This window comes from Lytechinus pictus, chromosome 2 (genome assembly GCF_037042905.1).
Source record: "Lytechinus pictus isolate F3 Inbred chromosome 2, Lp3.0, whole genome shotgun sequence".
Taxonomy (NCBI): domain Eukaryota; kingdom Metazoa; phylum Echinodermata; class Echinoidea; order Temnopleuroida; family Toxopneustidae; genus Lytechinus; species Lytechinus pictus.
In genome coordinates, this window is record NC_087246.1 from 13152350 (window position 1) to 13171598 (window position 19249).

The window sequence follows — 19249 nt, forward strand, 5'->3', positions numbered from 1 at the left end:
TTTCATAGTGAAACTTGTCACTGGCTTCATTTCAGATGTCTATGTATTTACTCTTATTGATGTTGCATCATGGGAGATAATTCTGCTGGGGATTTTGGATCATCTTACTATCGATCTCTAGATCCTGTTAAAAACCTCAAGATCAGGTAGGTTTTCATGAAATGAAAAGTAATAGATATGTCCTTTTAAAAAAATATTTTTGGTCATTAAAAAGTAATTATGATAATAATGGCATGTATATATAGCGGATATGACAATATATATGTATGCACTGTAATGAAGTGAAGCAAGGAAATATTAGTAGTGTAAAATCAGGCCCTTGGCATTAAACCTTTTAGTTAAAGTTGAATTAAGAAGACGATTCCAAATATTGAGATATTTACATTAATAGCAACCTTACAACCCCCCAAACACTAATAGGTGATTCGACCCCCCATTTTCTTTTTTCAAAATAGTGAATTTGAACGATTTATCCCTACCCATTTTCCCTGAGTTCGCTCCTGCAATGCCTACCGAGACGGGTGTTCTTTGAGTGTGACGTCACCGGGGGGTATTCGGTCCCGGTTTAGTAAACAAGGCAGTGCCGTTTTGTGTACTACTATGGATAACTGCAGTTGAAGTTGTATCTGCGAGCCATAGAACTTGCAAAGAGGAAATGATTAAAATATTTGTGGCCGTACTATTATTCCAAATATGTGAATTCCCTCAGAATGATACCATAGACCCTAAAGGAATAATTTCAAGGTGAATAATATGAAATTTGATCGAGATCTTCTCACCAGTCGATAACGTAGCAGACGTGTTATTATGACATATTTATCCGCGTGTGACGCGGCTCTTGCAAAAAAACACAGTTGGTTGCGGAATTGCTTTGTGCCGACCGGCCGCCCGCTCCGGCGCAGCTAGCTGTCGAGCTACCGTACCGTTCTTGTTGTCTTCAACCATAGAGATGTATACTAATTACTATATATCTTTCTGTCTTCAACTCACTTCCGAATTGCGTTTGTATGTGTGACGGTGACCCCTAGCGTAATTAAATATAGAAAACAACTCAGAAGGCCGAGAAAGAATACTATACGTTTGGTTCAAGATTGTTCTGTGGAATGAGCTATGAGTGGAAATGATCCAGAGGATATAAAAGTGGAGTCAAAGACAAAAGAAAAGAAGAAAAAACGCCAGGGGATCGCTGCACGGCCATGAACTAAGTCGACATACCAGACCATAACAGTACACTCAATGCCTGGGTGTTGTGTGTACTAGTATTATGCGTTCAGCGCGCGCTGAGCTAGCCGCCGGAATTACTTTCCAGCTACTCACTTGATTGAACATCGTGATAAAATAAATGAGAAATAGTGAAAATATCATTCAATAACTCACTGTTTGCTATCTTACATCATGATTGAAGAGTTCATGGTGGTTATTCATACTGTTTTTTATACAGGGAAAGTAAAGATTTGTACATATCAGTCCTATTTGTTTGATTTGAGTTGCTTTGAAAAAAATTTGTAAAATATCTTTCTCTCTCTGCATAGCATTTCTGTATGACATTCAGGCGCCTCTTATACTAAATTCCCCCCGGTGACGTCACACTCCGAGTGACTTTTCTGTACACTCGTCTCTCGGGCTCTGACAGGTGGCAAATTTCATAGACTTTCAAAGCAAAATATCGAGAAGGCAGAGGATTATTGTGACATGCTATGTGTTTGAACAACTTATATATACTATATATTGTATGTAGAACCTATATTTATGGAAACTCACCCCCTTCTTAATTCAACTTTAAAAAAAATTCCAGTAAAATATACATATTGAACAAGACATACGACACACCGTCAGCTAATTTGTTCGCAAGTCTTAAATGGATGACACTAGACAAACGGTTTGAGCTCAGTCGCGTTTTGATGATATGTAAATGTGTTCATAATTTTGCACCTTCTTACCTTCGGGTAAACTTAACCAATCCAAATGATGTACATGAACATCATACCAGACAGAGAGACAGTGGATATTTACGCGTGCCCAAGTTTCGCACTGATTGTTATAAGTGTAGTCCAATTGTATCTTCAATATTTGAATGGAATAAGCTTGATAATTCAATTAGAACAGCTCCTGTCATTTCATTTAAGAGAATGTTTAGAAGAACTTGTAATTTATAAATAACTTGCGGAACATCCACTGTGGTGCGTATTTTGTGTTAGCATGACCTTGATGATTTGGTGTATATTATCAGTATTTTCAAGATGTCGTTCTTAGTTAATTTGATTTATTGATATTTGATTATACGTCAAACGAGTGCCCGTCTGCGTTTTGTTTGCTGCTAAGTTTGTTAATGTTTCGTTTTAAATTCAAATCCTAATGTGAATCTTAATGCCGTAACATTCTGTACATACATGTACGTTATGCATTTTGTAAATATGTTTATTGTTATTCAGGGCCCCATGGAAGACCACTACTTATTGGTGAATGGGCTACCCTGTCAAAATATCAGAAATAAATCAATCAATAAATAAATACATTGTATATGTAGAGTGCAGCCAAGGCAAAATAAAACCATTCATAAACTAGATTAACTTTAACTAAGATTTGAGGCCTGAGCAAAGTTGAAAATTATTTCTCAATAACAGTCCAGAAAGTAATCTGTGAAATATTCAGATTTTTATTGAGGCTTATTTCACAAATGAACAGGGCAGTTAATTTGTCACATGTCCATTTTTACTTTTTCTCACAGAGTGCATTTGAAGAGAGTAACAGGAGCAAGCCTGGTACCTAAGGCCATAGCACCAGGAGGTAATAAGAATGAAGATGGAGCAGAAGGCCAAGAAGGGATACCCTTGAAGACTCTAAGCAAGAAAACCAGTGCTGCTGGAGGAGAAGGGAGCACATCAAAAGAAGGTAAGAAAAAACAAAGTTAAAACTTGTTTCTATTGTTTCTGTTGTTTCTGTTATGAGTTAATTCATTTAATGCTTTTATTCATTCAAGAATAGATGAAAAAGGCACAATTTTGTTTAAAAATTATCATTATACTGGTAATTCACATCAACATTTTTGTTTGGGTTTTGACCAATTTTGGCTGAGAATGCAAAATGATTTTTCCATGATCTTCTAAAATTTATCAATCAATTATTGAATTCTATTTGACAAACTGGTTGTTATATTTGTAAGATGTTGTGTCCCACAGGCTTTATTTTGTTTTCAGTCTGTATAACATGTATATCCATATGTTGATGTAACTAGATTAGTTTTTATGCCCCCGCAGACGAAGTCCGGAGGGGGCATTAAGCGTTGCCCCTGTCTGTCCGTCCTTTTGTCCGTCTTTTCGTCCCCCCACTTGGTTTCTGCAAAATAACTCGAAAACTATTTAATGGATTAAAAAAAATTTGGTGTGTAGGTAGATGACACCAAAATACAGGCTAAGTTCAAATTTGGAGTCCGCAGGTCAAAGATCAAAGGTCACAGCTCATTAAATATGCAAGTTGGTTTCCGCATGATAACTTATGAAATATTCAACAGATTACAAAAATTTGGGTGTGTAGGTAGATGACACCAAAATACAGGCTAAGTTTGAATTTGGAGTCTGCAGGTCATAGGTCACAGCTCATTAAATATGCGAGATGGTTTCCTCATGATAACTTTGGAAGTATTCACCAGATATTAAAAATGTTTGGTTTAAAATATTTAATGGATTGAATTTTTTTTGGTGTATAGGTAGATGACACCAAAATACAGGGTAAGTTTAAATTCGGAGTCCGCAGGTCAAAGGTCACAGCTCATTAAAAATGCGAGTTGGTTTCCGCATGATAACTTAATAAATATTCAACAGATTTAAAAAAAAATTGGGTGTGTAGGTAGATGACACCAAAATACAGGCTAAGTTCGAATTCGGAATCCGCAGGTCAAAGGTCATTATATATGTGAGTTGGTTCAATCATATTGAATGAATTTCTGATCGCGTTAAGCGGGGGCATCTGTGTCCTTTGGACACGTCAAATTTCTAGTTAACAATTGAATTATTACTGAATGATTTTTAAAAATAATTATAAATAATACAGTTTAAAATCTTGACGGGATAATCTAGATTTTGTACTTTTTCTATTAAGGCATAATTCTTTCTTCTAATTTACCTCTGTTAACATAATCATCATGAATTTCACCATCATCAATGTTGCCATTACCTATATCCTAGCAATCATCACGATAATACCACCAACACCACCACCATCACCATCAATATCATCATCATCGTCATCAGTGGCAATACTGTCACTATCATCGTCTTTGACATGAGTTTCATCATCATCACCACCACTACCACCTCCTCCACCTGCATCTCCACCACCACCACCATCATCGTCATCATCATCATCATCAGTGGCAATACCGTCACTATCATCATCATCGTCGTTGACATCAGTTTCATCATCATCATCATCACCACCACCTCCTCCACCTGCATCTCCACCACCACCACCACCGTCATTCTCATCATCATCATCATCATTATCATCATCATCATCAGTGGCAATACTGTCACTATCATCATCATCGTCTTTGACATCAGTTTCATCATCATCACCACCACTATCACCTCCTCCACCTGCATCTCCACCACCATCACCACTACCACCACCACCGTCATCGTCATCATCATCATCATCATCATCATCTGTGGCAATACCATCACTATCATCATCATCGTCTTTGACATCAGTTTCATCATCATCATCACCACCACTATCACCTCCTCCACCTGTATCTCCACCACCACCACCACCACTACTACCACCACCCCTCCCACCACCACTCTACCAATTAATTGCATTCTTTAAACTCTTCTCCAAGCAGAAAAGCCAAACACATCAAATGAGGAGGTTTATGTATTCAGCTGGCAGGAGAAAGTGTTCAGCCGACGGGAGGTGCAGCTATACTCCAATGAGGCATCTTGCGAGGGTCCGCTTGAGCAAAAATACTTCAATGAAATTAAGGAACAGAAGGCCAAAGGAGGCAGAATAACCAAGCGTCTTTTTACCTATACTGATTATGATAGCTTCACCCATAGGGAAGAGGTAAGACTGGAAGTATCAATGGCAAATTCTGTTATAAGCTACTGAAGTCATGATTTGCTAGTTTATTGATATTACCAAGAATTCATTGATTGATAAATGATTTTTTTATTGTAGGAAAGTCTTGCAACCACCTCGCCGAATGAGGAAGCTTCATTTCTGGCAGAGAAGATGAGAAATGTACGGAGAAGAAAGAAGATTGAGAGAAAAAAGAGAGATATGTGAGTACTTTAAGACCAATTGGTTATTCTTCCACCTTACTGACAAAGTAAGATTGAATAGCCACTACACGGAAGCCATTTTAGGAAAAACAATACTTTTTCTTAGTTATAGTGCTCTATTTTTAATGGGTTCTTGGTTCCATTTCATAAGAAATACAATTATGGTTACTTTACTTTGTCATTATGGTAACTCTCATGGTAACAGAGTTCAGCAGGCCATCAGAATTTAGGTTTCTATGGTGTGCACCTGAATAGGTAGCGTAGCTTAGCTGGGTAATAATAATAGCAGGGCCCGCTGGGAGAACAGTTTTATGAACTGAAGTGGCTACCCTGGGTAAATATACTGTTATTATTATTATTATTATGGTAGTTAACATGAAGATAGATAAGGCACTTTAGCAAGAGACATGTATATTTATATATTTTATTGCAAGAATCCCATCATGAAGGCCCGAAGCATTTTAGCTGCCAAAGAAAAAAAAGAATGAAAGAAAAGTTGCTTTGAAATATGACATTACATTGTATAGTTTGGCAAACACGGAATATACCAGTAATTACGATTTTACAATTCTTGATTGAAGAAAGTATGTTTACACTGATTCTTTATTTGAAGAATTGTACTACATTTCTCATTCTCTTCACTTTACCATTGAATATGTAGACAAGGTGATCCAATGCTGATGCAAAGGAGGACTAATTTAGTGGTTGAAAGCCCTTCAGAGGAACAGAAAAAGAGTTCTCATGTCATTGATACACCTATAAACACCATGTATATCATAGCTGACCTTGGTGTCATGGATAGGTATGTAGAATTGTTTATTTAGTGTTTAATTATGTTAGTGCTCATTTGCTAGTGTATAGTGTGTGATTGTGCAGCAGCAGCCAATGGGGGGGGGGGGGAGTTAAAAATATCCAAGGTCAATGAGAGAGACATTGAATATGACTTCCAAAGCATTGAGGGTCTTGGATTAATTTAAGCTCTACCTGTGTCATGAAGTATGTGGTGTTGGACTTTGATTCTTAATGTGATTTTAGAATTATTCTTACACTAATTAACTTCAGTTGTAACCACATGAATACCGACAGTGATGTAAAAGCTAATGTACTGTGCCATGCGAGAAAGCATGCCAGTATACAAATGATGCACAGATTAGAGTGGGTCAGTAGGAACTGTGTGCACAAGGTAACTTTGGCATGGTTTAACCCACGAGGCGCAGCCGAGTGGGTTTAGACCATAATGCCAAAGTTACCGCGTGCACACAGTTCCACTGACCCACGATACTGAGCTGTGCATCATCTGTTTTATAGAATGGGGGCTTCTTTTTTAAAAAAAACTCAAAAAAGAAAAAAAAAGGAAATTACCGGATGCATGACATTTTTTACCGGACGCATGAAATTTTTTACTGGACGCATGATTTTTTTTTACTGGACGCATGAAATTTTTTACTGGACGCATGATTTTTTTTACCGGACGCATGATTTTTTTTACTGGACGCATGATTTTTTTTACTGGACGCATGATTTTTTTTTAAGAGAGCATGGCAACAAATGACTCATTGTTTACACAGTAAAGCCTATAACAACTGATTTTATGAACATTTTAACACAAATTATTTCACTTTTTTTTTTCTTAGTTTTCTATACAATTTCATGCAGTAATTTTACGGTTGGCTAGAAAATAAGAAAACTTACCTTTTCTAGTAGACTCTTGACTCTAATCACTCTATGCATCCCAGAAGATTGCCAAAATGAGCAGACGTAGAACTTATATCGTACAGTTCATCATTCAATTATGATGTCTATTGTGTAACAGTAGAAGAAAAATGTTCCACTTCCAGAACGAACATAGTCAAAGTTTTAAAACAAAGCTGAACAAAGATGAATTGAAAACAGTAACGCATATACAAGGAGTTCTTCCTCAATTAGAGGTTTATTTGTTGTGAATATGTACCACGCAGTTGCTAATGTTGAAAACATTACTGGAGGTACGCGTGGTATTACTCTGCGATGACAGAGACAAAGACAGAGGAGACCATGCTGGTTGGAGAGCTGCTAATGGTAGTCGAGCAGATGGTGAGGTAGCTTCTGGCCGAGGTTGTCGCTGTTCCCTCACAAGAACACCATCAACGATTGTCTGCTCTTCATCACTGATATGCTGCAGCTCAACGGATATCGGCACTACCGCAGGAGTAATGTTGGTGCTTGGGCTAGTAGCAGTAGCAGGAGCAAAAGAAGCTGATGCCGATGGCTCATTGGAGCGAGACTCATGATCCAACTGACGATACAGATGTTGTCCAATCTTGCTGCTCATTTCCTTCTTTCTCTCAGTGCTAGTCTTAGTGTAGATTTTGATGGAACTTTCACTTCTATGTCCACTCACCGACATTATGTCTCGAGACTCAAACCCGGACTGGTCTAGCGTAGTGACGCATGTAGCCCGCAAACAATGATTCGTGTACACCTTACTACATTTCGCACTTGTTGAGATGATCTTCATTTTGTTTGCCAAGGTGTTGATGCCGACTGGGCTGTTTTGGTACCACGGGTCATTATCATTCATTGGCCGTTTTGGTTTGGGCTTCTGCCAAAACCATGGACATGCAGGGTTGAGTTTAGAAAGATACTGTTCAAATGTTTTGACAGGACATCTTTCAGTGTTGGGAATTTCGTACATCAATCCTCCGACAGCTTCGTCGTCATTCTCTCTGTGGTTTTTGTCTCACCTGCATAGCAGAGTGAGACTATAGGCGCCGCTTTTCCGACGGCGGCGGCGACGGCGACGGCGGCGGCGACGGCGGCGGCGGCGTCAACACCAAATCTTAACCTGAGGTTAAGTTTTTGAAATGACAGCATAACTTAGAAAGTATATGGACCTAGTTCATGAAACTTGGCCATAAGGTTAATCAAGTATTACTGAACATCCTGCCTGAGTTTCATGTCACATGACCAAGGTCAAAGGTCATTTAGGGTCAATGAACTTAGACCATGTTGGGGGAATCAACATCAAAATCTTAACCTAAGGTTAAGTTTTTGAAATGTCATCATAACTTAGAAAATATATGGACCTAGTTCATGAAACTTATACATAAGGTTAATCAAGTATCACTGAACATCCTGCATGAGTTTCACATCACATGACCAAGGTCATTTAGGGTCAATGAACTTTGGCCGAATTGGGGGTATCTGTTGAATTACCATCATAACTTTGAAAGTTTATGGATCTGATTCATGAAACTTGGACATAATAGTAATCAAGTATTACTGAACATCCTGTGCAAGTTTCAGGTCACATGATCAAGGTCAAAGGTCATTTAGGGTCAATGAACTTTGGCCAAATTGGGGTATTTGTTGAATTACAGCCATAAATTTGAAAGTGTGTTGGTCTAGTTCATAAAACTTGGACATAATAGTAATCAAGTATCACTGAACATCCTGTGCGAGTTTCAGGTCACATGATCAAGGTCAAAGGTCATGTAAGGTCAAAGAACTTTGGCCACGTTGGGGGTATTTGTTGAATTGCCATCATCTCTATAAGTGTATTGGTCTAGTTCATAAAACGTGGAAATAAGAGTAACCAAGTATCACTGAACATCTTGTGCGAGTTATAGTAGTTTTCAAAATCAGCACTGCTGCTATATTGAATCGCGTGATGCAGGTGAGACGGCCAGAGGCATTCCACTTGTTTGTTAGATGATCACGCTTCTTGATGTACTTTGAGCCTTTATCATCGACACAAACCGTGAAATCTGATGCCTTGAGCTGGCGCACATTCTCTCTTCCTCTGTTACAGAAGTAAGTTAACAAGTCAACAAACACTTTATTCTGCAGTCCTGCAGGAGTGTTGCAATCCAGCTCGGCAGAGGTCTGAATTTTCTCCATATCAGCGTGTGAAATGGCTTCTTTGTGCTTGGTACTGCCTAATCCTTCTCGCTTCAGTTTGACCAAAACTGCCTTGAACATCCGATTGCTCTGGGGGAAAAGTTCATTCTTGCAAATGTCAATGTTACAATTGTCCAAATAGTGACGCTGGATCCCGTATCGAATGTACTGCATTGTCTTTTTAGTGTACGGCTTACCATCACTCTTCCGCAGTGATGCATAGAACGCAGACAGCAGCAAGTCCAAATCGGTCGTGTTCTCGACAGCAGCAACAGCAACGCCAACGTTCGTCAGGACATCATCTTTTTGTTTCAGTCTTGCGAAGCATTCCAGTTTGGAAAATTCAAACTTTATTGCTTTTCTCTTGCTCACTGCATCGGCATTTAGTAGCAATTCCTCCAAATCTCCCTCTGTCAGAAACTGAATCGCGGCCCCTCCGTGGCGGTCGCCATTTTTCTTGTTTACAAACAAACGATCGTTTCAGAACGATAGCGATAGCGCACTAAAGTGGATATCGTTCATGCATCCAGTAAGATAAATCGTCTGCGTGAATTTTGCTCTCGACCAATCAGATTGCAGGAATCCCCGAGAAAAATCAAACCCATTCTATAAAATTGACTTTCCGGAATAAAAAACTTGATTTGTTTGAGATTTAGGAGATTATAAAACCCAATGCAGGTTTGTGCATGTATTTCTTATTAGGTGATCTGTCAATCGACAGATCACCTCTTAATTTCGTACGAATTTTCTTTTTTATTTATTTATTTATTTTTATTATTTATTTTTCTTTTTCCACCCTTTTCTTGTTCCACCTAAATCGAAAAAAGTGTTCGATCAATTTTCATCAAAATATTATCAATTATGCACAGTTATCATGCGATGTGTACGAAACAAGTTCAACGTCAAATGGTCATCGTGACGTCATCTACACGCCATTTTGTAAAATCACATTATCAGCAATATCTTCATCATCAACCATCAAAAATGAACAATATTAACATGAAATTAACTTTAGATTATGGGTCAACTGTCCATGTCATAAAAAGTCATGAACAGGTCACGACGCGCATGTACGCGCGCGTCAAAATTTTAAAATGCTCAAAATCACTTTTTGATCAAAGTAGAGTACGAATCAGGTCATTTGAAACATTTCAAGAATTTGCGCGCTCACACGTTTTCGTGCGCGTTCACGTGCGTAACCTCCTAACGTAATGTAGAATCGCACTTTGTTCTACGTCAATGCATTTATTATGAAATTCTGATTAATTTGATACCTTGATCAACCTTCTACGACCAGTAGTAAAGGAATTAACTTCCATCAAAGTTTGAATCACGCGCGCACGCGCGCGTTCACAATAGGCCAAATATGTGCAAAAACATGCCTTTACAAAATTCAATATAACTCTTCAGATAGTCCGTTGACCCCTACATTTTCTTTTATATTCGGATAGAGTATGAATTGTAGATGTGATTTCATGTCACATTTGACCCTAAATTTTATCATGACGTCATCAAAATGGCGTCGGAACTAAAATTTTCCATTTTTGTTTGAGGACATTTTAATAATTTTGCAAATATGACTATAACTCCGTAATTGTTGGTCATTTTTTGCCCAGATTTCGACATATTGTAGCTGAGCTTATACTCCTTCTAAAAAAATTCTAAAATTTTCATTTATATTAATTATTCATCCTCAAAACTGAGAATTCATAGAGGCATGTCACAATGGCAATTTTCACTGTCATAAGTCAATTTAAGATAATATTCATTCTTTGAACAATGAGAGTACGGGACGCTGTGTAGTCTAATGGATAGCACACCTGCCTTGCAATGCGAGGGTCCTTGGTTCGAAACTCACTTGACAATGTTCTTTTTTTTTGCTCATGTATTTGTGTGTAACGTCTATTAAATACTGATTTTTCTCAAAATTTGATTCTACATTCATGGATTTCGGCAACATTATTTTAACTATTCCGTGTAGTCTCTTGCGAAATTGCATTTGGCATTCTCTAATACAACAAGATCGCTTACACAACGTAATATTTTGTCTTTCAGCTGCTGTATTTAATATGTTCTTTTCTTAATAAAAGTCTGTTTTTAATGATGATGATTATATTGATCTGCATTGCCATGGTTATAATGATCGAATATTAGATCGTGATCATGAGAATGACAGACAGATCACCTAATTCGTCCTCAAGACGAATTAAAATTCTAGTTTATTTTTCTTTTTCCACCCTTTTCTTGTTCCACCAAAATCAGAAAAAGTGCTCGATCAATTTTCATCAAAATATTATCAATTATGCACAGTTATCATGCGATGTGTACGAAACAAGTTCAACGTCAAATGGTCATCGTGATGTCATCTACGCGCCATTTTGTAAAATCACATTATCAACAATATCTTCATCATCAATCATCAAAAATGAACAATATTAACATCAAATTAACTTCAAATCATGGGTCAACTGTCCATGTCATCAAAGGTCATGAACAGGTCACGACGCGCATGTACGCGCGCGTCAAAATTTTAAAATGCTCAAAATCACTTTTTGATCAAAGTAGAGTACGAATCAGGTCATTTGAAGCATTTCAAGAATTTGCGCGCTCACACGTTTTCGCGCGCGTTCACGCGCGTAATGTCGTTACGCAATGTAGAATCGCCGTTTCTTTTACGTCAATGCATTTTTTATGAAATTGTCAATAATTTGATACCTTGACCGACCTTTTAAGACAAGTAATAAAGGAATTAGCCTCCGTCAAAGTTTGCATTACGCGCGCAAGCGCGCATTGAAAATAGGCCAAATATGTGCAAAAACATGTCTTTACAAAATTCAATATAACTCTTCAGATAGTCCGTTGACCCCTATATTTTCTTTTATATTCGGATAGAGTATGAATTGTAGATGTGATTTCATGTCACATTTGACCCTAAATTTTATCATCACGTCATCAAAATGGCGTCGGAACTAAAATTTTCCATTTTCGTTTCATGACGTTTTAATTATTTTGCAAATATGACTATAACTCCGTAATTCTTGATCATTTTTCGCCCAGATTTCGACATATTGTAGCTGAGCTGATACTCTTACTAAATATTCAATAAAATTTTCATTTATATTAATTATTCATCCTCAAAACTGAGAATTTATAGAGGCATATCACAATGCCAATTTTCACTGTCATAAGTCAATTTAAGATAATATTCCTTCTTTGAACTAAGAGAGTATGGGGCGCTGTGTAGTCTAATGGATAGCACACCTGCCTTGCAATGCGAAGGTCCTTGGTTCGAAACTCACTTGACAATGTTCTTTTTTTTTGCTAATGTATTTGTGTGTAACGTCTATTAAATACTGATTTTTCTCAAAATTTGATTCTACATTCATGGATTTCGGCAACATTATTTTAACTATTTCGTGTAGTCACTTGCGAAATTGCATTTGGCATTCTCTAATACAACAAGATCGTTTACACAACGTAATATTTTGTCTTTCAGCTGCTGTATTTAATATGTTCTTTTGTTAATAAAAGTCTGTTTTTAATGATGATGATTATATTGATGTGCATTGCCATGGATATAATGATCAAATATTACATCGTGATCATGAGAATGACAGACAGATCACCTAATTCGTCCTCAAGACGAATTAAAATTCTAGTTAGATTTAGATGTGCACTTCTTTATCATTTCACTCATGATTTTTCATTTCAGTGAACCCAAAGAAGAAGATGAATGCACTTTGTGTACCATCAAGGTAAGACTATCATCATATTTTAATTGGTGTTGCTTTTTTTTTATTGCATCAGGTGGATATTGCAGAGAGAGAGAGAGAGAGAGTGGGGAAATGAGAGAGAGGGAGAAAGAGAGAGATACAGCAGGTCATACAGTGTGTTTGTGTGAATGTATGGGTGTGCATATCTTTGTGTGAGTTTGTGGGGAAGGGGGGGGGGAGACTAAAGGGTACAGTGCCCATATTTTATATCAATATTAAATTTGGAACAAAGACAAATGTATTTTAAAACAATGTTAAAGTAATCTTTGAAAAATCAGGAAAAGAATGAGTACATACAATATAATTTTTGAATAGGCATTGTATAGATATACAGTACAGTGTGTCCATTTCACAGGTATCTATGGGTGGAGTAATCACGGTATCCCCTGACTTCACTCATCATCGAGAGCCTTACACCATTGTGACTGACACAGGAGGGAGGGATACATTCCAGTACAGTTTGACATTAGCATCTACTGCTATGAGTTCTAAGGAACAAGCCAAGGAGAATAAGATGTACCATGAACTCCTCCAGAGACATACAGACATCATCACAGCTTACGTAGGCCAAGACTTTGAGCAGGTATGGCCATGTCTTTACTAAATAATGTCCTGTTTGCACCTTTTTATATATAAATACATTTCCGACTTGCAGCCATAGAATTAGATCATGTATATCTTAGAACACTAAGTTGATAATCTTCACATCTTTAGTTTCATGTATCACTCTTTAATTGTGCAATTTGTGTTGTCCCTATTTTGCTCTTATAATTGGGATATGTTTTGTCTCACCTGCATAGCAGAGTGAGACTATAGGCGCCGCTTTTCCGACATCAGCGGCGGTGTCAACACCAAATCTTAACCGAAGGTTAAGTTTTTGAAATGACAGCATAACTTAGAAAGTATATGGACCCATTTCATGAAACTTGGCCATAAGGTCAATCAAGTATTACTGAATATCCCGCCTGAGTTTCAGGTCACATGACGAAGGTCAAAGTCATTTAGGGTCAATGAACTTAGACCATGTTGGGGGAATCATCAAAATCTTAACCTAAGGTTAAGTTTTTTAAATGTCATCATAACTTAGAAAATATATGGACCTAGTTCATGAAACTTGGACATAAGGTCAATCAAGTATTATTGAACATCCTGCCTGAGTTTCAAGTCACATGATCAAGGTCAAAGGTCATGTAAGGTCAATGAACTTTGGCCAATTTGAGGGTATTTGTTGAATTACCATCATAACTTTGAAAGTTTATTGGTCTAGTTCATGAAACTTTGACATAAGAGTAATCAAGTATCACTGAATATCCTGTGCAAATTTCAGGTCACATGACCAAGGTCAAAGGTCAATGAACTTTGGCCATGTTGGGGGTATTTGTTGAATTACCATCATAACTTAAAAGTTTATGGATCTGATTCATGAAACTTGGACATAAGAGTAATCAAATATCACTGCACATCTCATGCGACTTTCAGGTCACATGACCAAAGTCAAAGGTCATTGAACTTTGGCCATTTTGGAGGTAGTTATTAGATTGCTGTCATAACTTTCAAAGTTTATAGATATAGTTTATAAAATGTGGATATAGGGGTAATCAAGTATCACTGACAAGTCTTAGGTCACATGATCAAGGTCAAATGTCATTTATTGTCAATGAACGTGTGTGTGTGTGTGTGTATTTGAGTTTTGTCAGACGTGTATCAATCAGATATGATTATTTACGTCTGGGACCGACCTTTAACGTCACCATCCGAAAGACGTGACCAGGGCTCGAACCTCGAACCTCTGCATCAATTTGTAACTTCCCCACAGCTTGGATTACAGGCGCACGCCACAACGCCTAGTTGTGGCGTAGTATTGTATCATTATATGAATGGTGTTTTTTGTGAATAATTATTTTATAGTAGTTTTCAAAGTCAGCACTGCTGCTATATTGAATCGCGTGATGCAGCTGAGACTGCCAGAGGCACTCCACTTGTTGTTAATAAAAAATCAATTTAAATGTAAAAGAAAGTAATTGCAGCCAATAAGTATTTCATGAGAAAGTTTCAAGTTCAATTACCACCATATTATCATAGATCTAGATCTGGTACATTGAAATCAACTCATCTTCGTGAAATCATGAAATCTCAACTGAAAAATGATAATTCTGATGATAACTAACACAAAAGGGCATATTTTGGACAGTGTATTAATATTGCTAGGAAAAATACTGAACATTTTATGGAATTCCTTACCTTACCTTACCTTGAAATTGTCTGCAATTAAAAAAAAATTCTTACAGGTGCCACCAAGTACATTGAGGCTGTGTATACTTGGTGAGATAGTATCGGCCAAGAACTTTGAGTATGATGGACTCTATGTACATTACTTTGTGGAATTACCTAGACGTAAGTTATATCTCCCATTATAGACGTAAGTTATATATTCCATTATATAAAATAAATGTTTAATCTTGGTGACTTGTTGTTATAATAACTTCTAAATCCTTATTTATTGGGTGTTAGAACTATTTTTCAGACAGCTTTATGCAAACTTGTATTAGTTTTCTGTGAAATAAGATTATTACTAGTAATTAATACATAATAAAATGTCATTTTATAAAATAACTTTGTGCTTGTTTGATCTTTTACTGTATTGATGGCCTAGTAATGATGAATCCTAGCTGAAGCATGTATTAGTTTGCAAAATCAAAGTTTAACCCTAAGAAAAAAATTTCTTTGTGAAATCATGAAATCTTAGCTTAAACACTGTAATTCAGGTGATTTTTTTTATCTCAAAAAGGCACATGGGACAGTGTATATATATTTATATCGTTTGGAAAAATATCCAATATTTAAATAGGAGTTCCTTGCTTATTTTGCTCATTTCTCAGCAATTACACATTTTTTTCCAGTCATTTGGCACATATTTTTTATTCATACATACAAACACTTGGGTGGTCATTTTATTGGACTTTGTTCGAACCCATTTTGAGATCGTTACAACAACTGGTTTTTATCTTTAAAGGTAGGGTATTATAATAATAATGATAGTGTACCTTAGAATAGATTAATTCTTATATTCGATGGTGCTATATAAATGCCTATTATTATTGATGTTCTACATAGGTTTTTCTACTGTAGTGTAGTATACTGTTAAAAATGAAGTGCTAATTTAGCACTTACAGTGCTTGTATAGTGACTGCACTACGTTTGCTGATTTTCTAGTTTAAATTTAAACTAGAAAATCAGCACTCGTAGTGCAGTCACTATACAAGCACTTTAAGTGCTAAATTAGCACTTCATTTTTTACAGTGTATGTAATTTTTGCTTTGTCATTATCATTGTTATTTCTCAGACTGGGAAGCTAATAGAGCTCAGATGTTATCTGGAGTAACACAAACCTGTTATACAAAGGAGATTGATAGAGTGAGTATAATACTATTATTCTTTTTCGTTATTTCTTTTTATACGTTAGTCATAATTTACAATCCATTGTTTTGTGACCTTATGTTCATGGTTTCCATAGACTTGCAGTTGCGATTGATCATACTATTGATTGTATCTTTCGTGTTACAAGGTCCCTTTTTAAATGACCGGATTTGGTAAAATTAAACTTAATAATAAATTTTGCTTTGGTAATGATTAAAAAAAAATAATATTTTAACGTAACCACACAACATGACATTTGAAATGTTTGTCATTATAAAGGATAATTTGCGCCAAGTGATTCTGGAAGAAAATTAGTTCATTTATCTGTACATTAGACTCTGGATAAGTCGACCTTCCACTCGTTGAATCATCTAACGTCAGTGGTGTACTGATGGGGGGCCCCAACAAAAATTTCCACGACCAAGAATAAAAAAGAGAAAAGGGTAAAAATATTATATGGTTTTCTGAATATTATGTAAAAATCTATCATTGGATTTTTGTCATAAAAATGTCAAAATTTTTGCTCGCTCACTTTGCTTTTATGAATTCAACGCGATAGATCACATCTAGCCCCTCAAATTTTTTGACTCATATACCACTGCCTAACGTGAAGCATTATTTTAGACCAGAATGTGCAAACCATGTGTTAATAAAATCTTCTAAGTCAAATTTTGCCAATTCAAAGAGATTTCTGTGGACCCAAGATATTCAACCTAGGCTGTAATTAGCAAAATGAGCATGGTTTCCTGTCAGACTGATATTTTTAAAAGCTGTAATTGATACCAACAATGTCAATGTCAGCGATTTGGTTGTACAAATTTGTCTGTTCTGGGGGTAATGTCATGTACTGTTGAATCCCTCAGGAATACACATCCTACTTTAGCCATCCATTTGATATGGAAGTATACTACCAGATGAAAGATTTTACAGAGGAGGACCAAGATACTCTTCCTAAGTGGCCTCAACTCTTCCTAGAGGTCCTATCACTAGATTCCTGGCAGAGGTATAGGACTGAAGGCTATGGGTGCATCACTCTACCCCCTAATCCTGGTATGTAGAGGTCATTTAAGTCTTTGTTATTGGTAAACAGGATTGTCTTTATTCTTCCTAGAGAACTGAATGAACAACAATTGATTCACATTAAAATCATGAGCCAAAACAGAATGCTTTTCGACAATATAGTAATGCTTTAAAGTTCCATACTGTATCCCCATATTCCTTCATATTCCTGCATGTAATAGGCACCTACTCATTTGATGTGAACATGTGGCGACCATTGGGAAGGAGCTCGTACGATGAAATGAGGCGGTTTTTCATTGGTGGATCCCCGGAGCTTGAAGACTCAAGCTATGTGTCGGTACCGCTCACTCACGACGGGAAGGTGCTTAGTAGGTTTGGACTCATGACTGAGACAACAGGGAGTGTGACAGTCAAACTGAATCTCATGCAACAGAGCAGGTAGGGTGATTTCAAGTTTGGTGTTGGTGTCGGTGCTCAGAGCACAATTCAGTATGTCTCCCTTAACTCCTAATGTGGGCTCATAAAAATGATTCAATACTACAGTTCAATACTAGGCTAGATTCATTTCAGGACTAGCCTCATTTTTCAAGTTTGGTGTTTGTGCTGATGAAAAATATCAGCCCAACACAAACACCACAAGTCAACATCAAACTTGAAATGATAATCCGTATTAACATACTTGTCTTGTATGATACTGATTGCCATCTTCGACGCTTGTGGAGTTTGTAGATTATATTGTTTAAACTATCCACAAAGATCCCTTTGTAATGTGGCAAAATTGTATGAATGTTGTGAAGAGAAGCAGAAAATTGTTTATTCTTCTATTTGGTATATATCATTAGACTACAAGATCAAATTCTGGCATCTGTCAGGATTCATGGACTATTATAAGTTTTTGGCTTAGATGTATCAGATGATCTGAAAATTGGACAACTGGTATTCAAACAAATGGATACAAACTGTGTTGCTAACAATTTCAACATTATATTTTCCTTGTGTTTACAGGGCTTTCATGGACCAGACATCAAAACGGAAGAATGTTGGAACGTTGATAGACAAATTAGGGTGAGTTCAGTAGTGAATCACAAAGGGAAAATTAAAGGTATTATGAGTCTCATCTATGATTTTTTTTAATATATCATTTGAATATAATTCTCTGGTATTTTATATTGAATAGAGTGTTTATATATTCTTAATTTTTGCGTTTTCTATTGCGTGCACCACTACCATTCATTGTCAAGAATGGCCTACATTTACTTGTGGGTCGACAAGTTTTTCCTCGATAGCATACAGCACAACTGAGAAATGAAAAACTGAAGAACCCCAAGAATTATCAGTAATTAAGGATTAATCAATTAAACTACAACTTAGGTCCCAGAAAAAGTGTACTTTTTAATAAGATTGGTAAACTTTTGAAGAGTATTAAAAGCATTAATACATGGTATTGGGTACAGTATTGTTGACAAATCTTTTAGGATTAATGGAAAGGGGCGACAACACAATAGGGGCACATGCGTGCAAGGATTGTGAAATGTGCACATTGTTGAATTGGAGATGAGCCAGTTGGAAAGGAACGTAAACTGATTTTAGTAGAAATTAGACGTTGCCCTGATATGCCTACCTTTGTAACCAGGATATTATTACACAACTGTATTACTATTATCAAAAGCTTTTAAAATTTTGAAACTGAAGTTGATATTTTCTTCCCTTGCAGTGGAATGACAATGCAGGCATCAGTGGCAAGTGTCATGGGTAAGTACACTCGTTAGAGTTCTGACCATTGTATTAGTCAATCTCTCCTTGTTATCATTGAGGTATCATCCCATCCAAATATAAACTGCATTTTAAAGGTGCAGTTGAATCTTTGGTGTTAGAATA

At 36.7% G+C, this 19249-nt stretch overlaps 1 protein-coding gene across 4 annotated transcripts in view; it reads left to right on the forward strand.

The window, feature by feature from the left end:
- LOC129254786 (tectonic-like complex member MKS1) overlaps window positions 1-19249 on the forward strand; it is a 28607-nt gene that overhangs the window by 6505 nt on the left and 2853 nt on the right. For 2 of the 4 annotated variants that reach the window (XM_064109966.1, XM_064109971.1), the window contains 13 exons: window positions 9-146; window positions 2729-2892; window positions 4841-5064; window positions 5179-5282; window positions 5944-6084; window positions 12874-12916; window positions 13290-13517; window positions 15223-15328; window positions 16278-16348; window positions 17215-17401; window positions 17593-17809; window positions 18377-18436; window positions 19086-19123. In XM_064109966.1, coding sequence (XP_063966036.1) covers window positions 70-146; window positions 2729-2892; window positions 4841-5064; window positions 5179-5282; window positions 5944-6084; window positions 12874-12916; window positions 13290-13517; window positions 15223-15328; window positions 16278-16348; window positions 17215-17401; window positions 17593-17809; window positions 18377-18436; window positions 19086-19123 — 1660 coding nt within the window. In that variant the 5' untranslated portion in view covers window positions 9-69. The remainder of the gene's footprint in view (window positions 1-8; window positions 147-2728; window positions 2893-4840; window positions 5065-5178; window positions 5283-5943; window positions 6085-12873; window positions 12917-13289; window positions 13518-15222; window positions 15329-16277; window positions 16349-17214; window positions 17402-17592; window positions 17810-18376; window positions 18437-19085; window positions 19124-19249) is intronic. The other 2 variants (XM_064109979.1, XM_064109988.1) reach the window with 2 other exon arrangements.